The sequence below is a fragment of the Pundamilia nyererei genome, unplaced genomic scaffold (assembly GCF_000239375.1).
Source record: "Pundamilia nyererei isolate P.nyererei 1_Seehausen unplaced genomic scaffold, PunNye1.0 scaffold00115, whole genome shotgun sequence".
NCBI classification, from domain to species: Eukaryota; Metazoa; Chordata; class Actinopteri; order Cichliformes; family Cichlidae; genus Pundamilia; species Pundamilia nyererei.
The window spans coordinates 1,925,731-1,936,770 of NW_005187516.1; the positions used below are offsets into that span (position 1 = coordinate 1,925,731).

An 11,040-nucleotide genomic window follows, 5' to 3' on the forward strand; every position below is an offset into this window, starting at 1 on the left:
AATAGTTTTAGTGCTTGAGCAATATGCCTGATTCGTTCCCGGCTTCTCAGAAAAGTCCGGTGTGTTGCCCCAAATTTGGGTATAAAAAGGTGAATTGAGTTTGCCGTTTGTCTAACACGTAACAATATCATTTGTAGTTTTAAACAAACTTTTGGCAGATTTCAAAATATTTGTTTTTTCTTGTTTTTATGACAGGTCTAATAAATAGTAGTGCTTAATAAAATCAAATGGAAGCTTATTGTACAGTCTACTCGAGTTTGATCCTGCTTGTCAGTACTAATTTAACCTTTTTTCATTTTTAAACCAGTTTAACTCATTTAACTTTTAATTTATGCATGTAAATGCAACAGTTTATCCAATCTAGGCTAGTAAGAAAGGGGCAGGTATGGAACCTAATCACAGTACACCAAGAAAACGGTATTCTGTATTCAGTAAGACAGGATTAAAATGCATCGATAAAGAGTCAAAAATATATTTTTGACAAAAAACAAAAGGTTTTTTTGTCATTTTAATTTGAGATTTTACAAATGAGACGTGAATAATTAAAAACTGTAGCAGGTTTGAAAGCTGTCGGTTTCTGCTTTTTCCATGCAGGTACTACTACCAGAGAGGAATACTGAATAAGGTTGAAGGCCAGCGCCTCGTTTACCAGTTCACCTCTCTCCCCAAAGACATGATTTACATCACCGATGGAGATGGCATCAAAGAGGAAGACGACGAGGACCACGATGACAACAGCGTCAACGACGAAGGCTTGAGCGACGACTCTGACAGTACCGTATCGTCTAGTGACCATTCAGCGGAGGAGCAGGAAGATTCTCAGCCACCGCCAAAGAAATCGTCCCCCGTCTCCGGCCGCACTCCCGCTTCACAGCGCACCAGGCCCGCTCCCAGGCCCTCAGCTCAGCGCGACACCGTCCTGCGTCCCACCAGCTCCAGTTTGATCCAGGAACAGCATCTGCCTATCGTGTCGGCTGAGATGCTACGCACGCTCCAGAACCTGCAAAAGGTCCAGTCTCTCAAACCCGCCGGTCATGCGTCAGTCTTCAAAACGGCTCAGCTGCTGGGGAGTCTGTGCGAGCGGCAGGCCGCTGCCTCTGCCGAGGTAGCCATAGGGAGAAAAGGTGCGCCGGAGATGGCCGAGAAAAAGTCGCACCCAGGACCAAAAACTCCACAGCTTATGCCTCTGATTAGCTCTGACCAATACAAATAACAGGTGCCCACTTTCTATTGAACACACAGATGCCTGTACACTCCACTGACTCAGGACCACTTACAGGGCTGCACTTTGCTATGACAATGCTGATTTAAAAACAAAGGGACTTTTGATGTAGAATATTATTTTAGATCATAAGTACAGATCAGTGCTTTCTCGCAGCGCTGACAGGAACCAAAATCTCACAGCAGTTTACCTTCTCAGCTTTGAAATCTGATCATTTCGCCTTATTGTCATTCTGTGTAGCCCTTTGTTAAACCAACACCAAAGACAGACATGCACTGGAATCTCTGGCCTCTCTGCACTGCCTGCAGACACTTTCTCTGCTTGCACTTCAGCTCCAGTGTCCTGGAAGCAATTATCTTATCACCACACTGTGCCCTTCGTCTCTGCCTTTTGCTCTCACTTTCTCCTTGTTGTTTAGTTTTGTGTCTTTATGCTATCACGTGCTGAAGCATTCCTTTGCCTTAAAAGTGGCTTTGCACTAATGTTTACCTCTGCTGTATATTTCTTCTGAAGTGCCTGAAGATGTCAGTCCATCCTATTCCTGGTAATCATAAGGGAAAACATTCCATATTGTTATTGTTATTATTATTGTTGTTGTTTTTTAAGATTGCTGCATTTTTTTGTCTGCATTGTGAAATGTTGAAAACAAGGGATCACTGTTATTTTTTTCAAAGTAGTACTTTAGCACTTGCGCTGTTTATTATTTGTTTATCGACACCATTGGACTCTTTTTTTCTATTTTCTTCATGACAATCACCAGTGAAGTGGCCTTGTAGCCACCCTGCCTCCTGTAAAATGACAGTGCTACTATTTAGCTTTTCCCTTGTGCACTAGCTATCCATATATGAGTGCATATATTAAACTCAGAATCCTCTATCTGTATGCGTCTATTACGCACTGTAGGGCCTCAACATTAAAACCACTGTGCTGGCTGAAGTGAACATTGGTCATTTCGTTACAGTGCAATGTTTGGCTGGCATTCACGTGGGTTTAGCATCGAGCTCAGCGTTGCAGAAGGCGCCAGCAGCGGCATCTCTGCACAAAGCAGACCTACATATTACCAGGCTGGTGGTTTTAATGTTTTGGCTGATCTTTGTGTACTGTATACCTGTGAAAGCGCCTGACTTGTTCTTTTGATGCCATTTTTTTTCCTTCCCTCAGGTTTATAAAGCATTTTTGTGCTGCACATATTATGTACTCTATGCAACAAGTAAAAGTGAAATTGTTAGTTTATTATTTTCTCTTTGGCCGGTCTTAGCGTAGGCTCACGAAGCTGGCTTACAAACTTCACCTCACTCCAAATTTAAAAAAAAAAAAACGACTGAAAGTTAGGCTGGCTTTTTGAGAGGCTAAACTTGGCAAAGAGATGCTTATAAAGTAACTGTGCCTGCAGGGAACTCTTATGCAGAACTATTTTCACTTTGTTAAACCATGTTTGTTTGTTTTGGGGTTTTTTGCCCCTTGCTTTTCAGTGTGTGTCCTGGTAATGTCTTACCTTAATAGATTTGTAAGCTTGTAGCAGAGTGAGCTCTGCTACAAGCTCCCTCCATGGAGCTTGTTTTTTTTTATGCTGTATTGTGTTTGCTTTCATGCAGTCCAGTGATGTTAAAGCTAATCGTCTATTATATGAAATAAATTTACATTTGTCATTGTGTGAAATCCATCATTGTTCCTTTGAAAGACTCGGAGCATCAGTAGACATGATGAGTGTATATGTCACATTTGAGCAGTGCGTTCGACTGCTGCTTTATTAGTAAAGGCCTAATGCAATGATACAGATCTGCCAGAACTACTTCTACAGAATTCTGACACGATCAGTTTGTTTTTCTTTTTTTTTTGCTGTTGTCAGAAAGGTGTTAATTCTATTTCTGATTTGGCGAAGTTGTTTTTTGGCTTAACACATTAACACTGAACAAGCTGATGTAGGTTTTTCCAACTGATACCATAGTTTGCATCTCTGTTACCTTGTCAGAGGTCAAGCTCTGTGAAAATCTTGTGAATATAGTAACTGAAAAAAAATGTCACATAGGCTTTTCAAATTGATACCATTGAGGAGATTGTAGGTGGCTTAGGGGTAGCAATGGCGACCACCAGCCTTTTTAACATACCAATGGTGCTAATCTGAGGTGGCAGAAGTGCAGATACCTCTGTTAAAAAGTGCTCTGGTAAAAGTTAAAGTACTGATTTGACTTCTTTACTCAAGTAGAAGTGAAAAGTACAGGCTCTGAAATGTACTCAAAGTAAAGTAGCTCTTTGGAGGACATTTCTAAACCAGATATTTTTGTGCAAAGCTAACTGAGCTATAGTAATATAATAAAGTGACAGTAGTACATGGCAATGCAGTCTTTATTATATAATTCCTGATCTAAATTTTATTTCTAATGAATGTATTCAACTTGAATCAAGTATGCAGAACATGAACATGAAAAAGAAGAAGTTTATTTTGTGTTGCCTGCAGTGTAGAGGGTGACTTTTCCTCTAAACAAGAAAATGTGTACAGTCAGGGGTTAACCCTCTCAGGCTCAAATTAAACTTTTTGTTGCTAATGCACAACCAAGTCCTGCAGTGGTACTTCTGAGTAAAAAAAACTCATAAAATATGTATGTGGGGTAATCAGGTTGTTAGTTTTTAACTGTTTCAAATTGGCACCGCCTGCCTCGAGAGGGTTAAAGTGGATTCTGCACATGGGGAAACCCCAAAATCCACTGTAGAGGTTTAGTGTGGGGAAAAGAATGAGAACTCACAATAATTTCTTCTGTGAGCTCCAGCAGAGTTTCTTAGTGTACCGGCTGTGATCAGTTGACCTGCTGGTCTTTGTGGACATACGCAACAGGATGTTACATGTTACACATACATAAAGCATGTACAAGGATAGATAACACTAAATACTTAAAATGTCCCAGGGAAGAGGAGTATTCTTCAGTCCAAATGTTTTCCTCCTCCTGAGATCAGCAACAATATTTTTAAACACATGCAGTGTAACTGGTAGTTATCTTTTGATCAAATAGCTACTTTACCCCTTGTTTTCCAGATGTGAACGTTAATAATGCACACGACTACCTAGAATGGATGTCTTTTACAGTCTTGCATTATTTCCTTAAAGAGACGTGCAACACAAATTTGTCAACATTACAACCCACAGCCGATTCTCTGTCTTATTTCCGTTGTTCTCTGTCTGATTACAGATCCAGCTGATGTTGGAGCATTTCATCCTCCCAATGAATCACTGGACATTTTTGTGCTAACATAATAGGTTCATTGTACCACAGCTCTCACAGGAAGTCTGACTGAAGTCTGACTGAGTTTAGCCATGTCTCCGTAATTCTTTGATATATTGTATCATTTATGTTTCCTGACAGTCTGAGAAAGTCTTAGTCTTTTGTGTTTATATTATATTAACCCCATTTTTATTTTCATTAATGGTATTATAAATTTGCTGGTGGCTGACCGTACCCAGTTTCAATTTAAACGTTTCTATTCTTTGACAGATCTGCGGCCTAATTCGCTGTCCAGAAAATCGTCTCCTTAAAAAAACAAAAAAACAAACAAAAAAAAGTTATCGCTATTTTGCAATAACTCCTCCGGGCCGTTAGGGGCAGTAGAGGCAGTATGAGCTGTGCGCAGCCGGATGTTGACAGGCTCTCTGCTGTGTTTGAGCTGTAACTGTTACCGCTATCACGTTTCTCGTAGTCTCCACATCTAGAACTTTCCTGTCACTCCAGAAACAGTGCACATCCACAGAAGCAGATGGCAACCGAACGGTAAGTTCATCGAAATCTATCAATGAACTGTTCTTATAGCAGCAGACATTTCTTTTCTTTCGGTTATTTAACGCTAACTTGCTTTTTTGTTGCTTTTAGCAGCTTCCCCGATAGCTTCATTGACGAAGATCCACAGAAAGCTCTGCAGGTAAAACACTAGTCTCAGTTAGCCACAAACAAGTTTGCGCGATGCACGGTGGCTCTTGCAGGATGTCCATTTAACGTTAAATTCAGTGGACTTACTCTAGAAAGGAAATTGAGCAATACCCGTGGTGTTTGTGTTTCTGATATTACCAACAAGCTAGCGAAGTTAGCCAACATGTTTGCTAGCCCTATTTAGTTATGAATAAAAGTAATCCCAGAATCGCTTCGTTATCATATCAAACGGTCACCTGTTTCTTTAATACCATTAAGAATTAAATATGTCTCATGCGTGAGGAGGTATTACTACATAACGTTAGCTCGAAATAGTCTGCTTGCTGGATACTAGCCCTGTCATCCTGACACGAAGTTGGTGTCAACTGTGAACAGACTAAACCAGTGAAGTTTATTTCTGCTGTTTTAAAAGCCTCTGGTGAATCTGCGGTTATTTATGTGACTAACCGGGGCAGCATTATGAAAATCATTACAGTTTGGTTTGCAGGAATAACACAGATTCGAATAGATTTACGGAGAACTGCTTGTTCTGTAAAGATATCCGACTGCGAAAGTGAAAGTTGCAGATGCATAACAGCGCTACTTTCGATTTAAGCATTTTTCTAGAAGTTTCTTTCTTGCCACAATTCTTGAAGCTGAAAACACGATTTTAAGCCCTTTATACAATAATGGCAACCCCGTTATTATTTTCAGGAGCTTAACGAGGCCTTACAAGGAGACTCAGACAACGCTGAGTGGTTTTGTCAGCGTGCCTATGCCCACATACTGCTCAAGAACTACAGCTGTAAGTCTGCACAGCACATGTGGAAACAGACCACACTAATAGCATTTTTGATGCATTATGAAGTGCATGAACATTATGTGAGCATTACAAATACCTGTTGTTTAGCTTTTGAGGTTTTACATTGCATGTGACTTAGCCTGGATATATGCACTGCATAAAGAAACATAGTAATTTTTTTATTTTTGTTTTGTGTCCACAGGTGCTGCTGATGACGCCAAGAAAGCACAACAGCTAAAACCCAGCCTCTCCCTTGCTTTCATGCGCACAGGGTATGGACTGTGAAATGCACGCCTTTACATAGCAGTTTTCTAGCCTGACTGACCACCCATAGGGTCAAATTTTCTAAAAGGGGCAAAATGGCAAGTGAGGACAATCCCCAAATAGTGCTCGCAGGTGTGGTTAGTTTTAAAAGCAATGTACAAATATACTTTACACTACAAGAAAAGCTTAAAAACACTGTGGGCCTTCCTCACATCCATGGCCTATTCAGAATAACAACCTAACCCACAGGGGTCCACCCTGGCATGCAGATGTTTAGCTCAGTTTAGACTGCACTTCATTCACCGTTTGATATGTTCATCTCACCACTTTAAAAAAAAAAAAAAAAAAAAAAGGTAAATTAACAAAAATAATAATTAAAACATATAGTTTAATTGATTAAAAAATTATCCCTTCTGACACAAACGCACAGCCAGCTTTATTGACAAGATGGGATGAAACATGCTGTGTATGGCTCATGTTTCTGATGTTATCTGACGGTTGTCACAAAACGTCTTTCAGCTCAGTGATTTCAATTCTGAAGGCCTTTTGTTCAGTGCTCCCCCCACACCCCAAACCTGACCTCTAACATAAAGGAAAATTTTGAAAACCTGTCCTCGTCCATCAAACAAACTTCAGTTAAAGCTTTGTTTTGACACACAAGTCACCAAGGTCGTACTGTCATGCTTTTTCACATTCTTCATGTCAAGCGGGCCTTGGAGGAGTCATCTTGGCCTTCGTCTCATCATGTTTGAACTATTGTAATCCACTCTACTCGGGTCTCAGACAAAATTCAGTCACCCGCCTTCATCTCATTCAAAACAAATTCACAGAGACAAGACAAAGTGATTTAAAGTTGAGCTGATTTGAAGCTTTTATTAAAGTTGTATTTGTTGTTACTTTAAAACCATGCATGGGCTCATCCTACCCTCACTGTCGATTTAGTTGGTTGGTATTAATTGAGCGACTGGCTGCGTTTGTCGGGTCAGACAATTCTAACGGTTCCCACAATACCCTCATTACATAGGTGTTTGAGTGTTTTCATAGAAAATCAATTTTTACTGCCCCTTTATTATTTCTTTTTGTTGTGTTTATTCACCTGTTATTCACACAGCATGTTCAGATTTTATGCCTTGTTTTAATTTGTTGCCTCTTTGTTTTTATATATTTATCATGTTTTGTAAAGCAATTTGTAACTATGTTTTATATATTTTTTCTTTATTGTTCTTATTACGTGGTCACAATATAAGTTTGGTGTGGTTGCATTATGTAAAACTTAACGTTTTACGCCTTGCAATGTAAGAATTGTCGGAAACTTTTAAAGTTATACTAGTAAAAGGTCTGATTTCTGCGCTTCCTCAGAAGTTAATCCACAAAAACTACCAAAACATTTTGCTTTAACACGGTAAATCATACAGATGTTGTTTGTCAGATAAAGCTGCGTTTATTTTTCCAAGATTGTCTGATCTAAGTTCATGTGGCATGTTTTTCTCGCCCAACTGCAGAATAGCCGAATATCACCTGAACAACTATGAGTCAGCGCATGCAGCCTTCACTCAGGGACACCAACTGGACGGTGAGTGCAGCTCATTTTGGCCTCAAGTGCAGGTTCCTTAATTCCACTGTGTACCAACTACTGTTCGCAGCAGTGTCCTGTCCACTTTGCTCTCCTCATTGTTTTCATGGCTAAATTTTGGGCCTTATCTTTAGGGCTTTTTTTTTTTTTTATGACTTACACAGTGACGACCACCTTAGCCAAAGGCATTATGTTTTTGGACATCTTACATCCATGCGTCACATTCTGGAGAACAAACCTCTTTTTTCTTTTTTTTTCTTTTTTTTTTTCTCTAGTATTTGGCACAGATGTTCACTTGGTCTTATGGATGAACTGCATAGGTTTTGGTCATCTGAGGTCAAGGTTACTGTAATCTTACCATAACAGCAGCATTATTTTGCGGTTTGTGACAGACAGTTATGAAACTGTGACAGTTTCATACAGATAAAATAACAAAGTGATGACATTCTGTATTCAAATGGTCAAGTCTGAGTAGACTTGGATGTAGACTGCAATTCACTGATGTGGTCAAACTCCCCGCTCTCCATTCAGTTTTTACATTAGAAAAGCCTGTGTGTTCTTCACATGTGTGTAGTTGGTGCTTGGGTAGTTCAACATATTTGCAGATGCATTGCTCCAAATCTTTGCATGTCGTTACCACATGGAGAGCAGTGGAATAGTTGGAAACAATTAGCATTAACAGGCATTACAGTGGTATCACCTGTGCTTGCCCAACGCAGTAAATCAAATGAAAACCCACCATGAGAACTGTATTAGTGCTACGTATTAGTGCTGTGAATGGCGTCTGATGGTTGTCCTTAACACACAGTACTGGGCTTTTTTTTTCCCTTCTTTTTTTCTTTTTTCAGTCTCAGGGGCTTCTAGACCAATACACCATCTTAAAGAGGTGTACATACAGGAGGTGACTACACAGACCACAGACAGTCAGTGTCAGTGACATCCAGTAACTTATGTAAAGCCATGGCTGGTGAAATAACTGCTGGCAACATGAGGTGGCTTGTCCTGTGTTAAACTATTCTCAACTTTAAGGCAACAGATCGAATAACAAAGGATCCCGTTGATGGACATATGACAGATTAGTAATATATTTAGGGGTTACCTTGACGACCAGTACCTGGAATGACTGCTAGTGACCAAACGTCAGCTACAAGGCATACTTCACAGGCCAAACATTTCCTGTTTGGATCCTCCTTTAGAAGTCTTAAAGCAAGTGTACTTCACTGTCACGTTGTGTCCTTCTCAGGTTTGTCTTTTTTAAATCTAAATCTAACATGTCCTCAGAGTTGTGGTGTATTTTTTTTTTCCAAATTCCAGTATTGCAATAATCCCACTAACACTGTTCCAAAAGAGTGCTTGAACATTTTGGGAATTGGATCGGCTGCACATTATTTTACAAGTATTTTCCCAGTACTTGGTGACAAATGTATAACAGGACTATATATTTAGCTGTCTCTCATTTTATGAATGAACTCGGTGCCTTCAGTTGGACTTCATATGAAGAAAAAAAAAAAAAATTAAATTATGCTAAACTCAGTCGCCAGTCGGCCACTATTGATTTAGCTGGTCACCCCACGCAAGTAAAGTCTTTACATGGGAAGGAATGTTCCAGAATAATTAAACTTCTCCAGCATACAGTCAGTTAAGTATAGCTGGCCTGCATAGTGTGAATAAAGTGATACTAAAGCATTAATGTTAGTTAGGCTTCAGTGTTTGATAAGCACATTGTACACAAATATTTCCTTGCAGTACAAGCTGTCATTGTGCTTCTCACAGGTGAAATTATGGAGCATTGACTGATTAGGGCTTTAGTGGCAGTTTGGCAAGTTGCCCGAGTGTCTTCAAGGAGCAGTTAGTGAATTTGTTTTTAGAAGTAAATCAGTGGGAGATGAAGAAAGACTTAAAATAATGCACAGTTAAAAACAAACAAAAAAACAAACAAACATTGCTGTGATGCAAGAACTTTATTTTCCAACTACCTTCTTCGGGCATGTACAGTGTTTTTGGACATCTGCTTACCAGGTCAGATTATGAGTGATTTCCTGATTTAGATGAAATGCCTTGAAACGAATACCTTCAACCTTGACTGGCCTTAACTTCAAGGGGACATGAAATGCTACACACATAAAGGCTAATTTAACTCATGGAGCCCTGCTCTCAAAAACTGACATAGATGTAACTCTGTCTGTGAAGCTGGATTTAAGAAATAAGTGCTTAAAGTGACAGTTTTGAGAACACGTGTAGCGCCATCCTCAGTCAGTACGAAACGTTATGTCACGTGGTTGGTTTGGTGCGGCTAATAGACTTAGTTTATGTTAACTAACAGGTGATGGAATTGATGGCTCAGAGGAAAATAAGGACACTAACAATAAAAATCATTTTAAGGGATTACATACAGCACCAAGGGCGGATAGCACAAAAGTGATCGGGAAAGTCCACCTGTTAGCTGTAATGTTTGTAAAGCACTTTATGAATGAGGACTGTGATATAAAGTAGCCTTTGTATGTGTTGTGTTTCATGTCCTCTGTAAAGCACTTGAGACTTGAGTAACCAGCTACTGATGCAGTTATGTGTTTTCGTAATGACTTTTTGTGTTGCAGTGTTTACTTGGTGTTAAACATGTAAGAGTGTTTATTCTTTTTTTGCAGATTCTGACAAAACCTTTGAGGTCTGGATCAAGCGGTGTGAGGAGATGATGGAAAGTAAGTAGCTCTCTCTGTACTGTGCAAAAGTCTTAATCCAGCCATTGTTTGCAATGGCTCATCAGGCTTTCTGAAAGTCTTTCAAAGTTTCTCTTTGGACATTGGCTACTTTTTCACTCATTTTCAGTCCACTCCTTGTACCTAACAATTTTCAGAAGAATCAGGTTTTATTCTTTCAAGCTAACACTTGACCAGTGAATCTTTTACACATGCAAAATGCATCTAAATCAAGGGATGAAGCAGTGACATATCTACACATAACAGACAACTTGGCAAAGAGCAATTTTAACCCCACAGCCAAAAAAGGCTGATGGGGTTTGTCGTCACCCCGGTGGGCGGGTGGCATGAGCACCCAAGATTGTGAACGCAATAACTCGAGAACGAGGCAATATAGGATTTTCAAATTGATATTATAGGTGCATCGTCTAAGAGGCTGAGGGATAGCACTGGTCACTGCAATTATCTGTAGTAGGGCTGCCATGAGTAGTCACGATTACGTCGACTATCAAAATCGTCGACGACTGATTTAATTGTCGACGCGTCGTTTGAAGCTTTGTAAGATCACAAAAGACGCAGGAATAAGT

At 39.8% G+C, this 11,040-nt stretch overlaps 2 protein-coding genes across 5 annotated transcripts in view; both read left to right on the plus strand.

The window, feature by feature from the left end:
* The window catches only part of LOC102199292 (ETS-related transcription factor Elf-1-like), a 10,403-nt gene extending 8,566 nt beyond the window's left edge, over positions 1 to 1,837 (plus strand). For both annotated transcript variants that reach the window (XM_005742000.2, XM_005742001.2), the window contains one exon: positions 595 to 1,837. In XM_005742000.2, the coding sequence (XP_005742057.1) occupies positions 595 to 1,213 (619 nt within the window). In that variant the 3' untranslated portion in view covers positions 1,214 to 1,837. The remainder of the gene's footprint in view (positions 1 to 594) is intronic.
* Positions 1,838 to 4,817: 2,980 nt separating this feature from the next.
* The window catches only part of sugt1 (SGT1 homolog, MIS12 kinetochore complex assembly cochaperone), a 25,966-nt gene continuing 19,743 nt past the window's right edge, over positions 4,818 to 11,040 (plus strand). For 2 of the 3 annotated variants that reach the window (XM_005742002.1, XM_005742003.1), the window contains exons 1-6: positions 4,818 to 4,983; positions 5,083 to 5,131; positions 5,833 to 5,923; positions 6,123 to 6,192; positions 7,687 to 7,757; positions 10,403 to 10,456. In XM_005742002.1, the coding sequence (XP_005742059.1) occupies positions 4,970 to 4,983; positions 5,083 to 5,131; positions 5,833 to 5,923; positions 6,123 to 6,192; positions 7,687 to 7,757; positions 10,403 to 10,456 (349 nt within the window). In that variant the 5' untranslated portion in view covers positions 4,818 to 4,969. The remainder of the gene's footprint in view (positions 4,984 to 5,082; positions 5,132 to 5,832; positions 5,924 to 6,122; positions 6,193 to 7,686; positions 7,758 to 10,402; positions 10,457 to 11,040) is intronic. The other variant, XM_005742004.2, reaches the window with a different exon arrangement.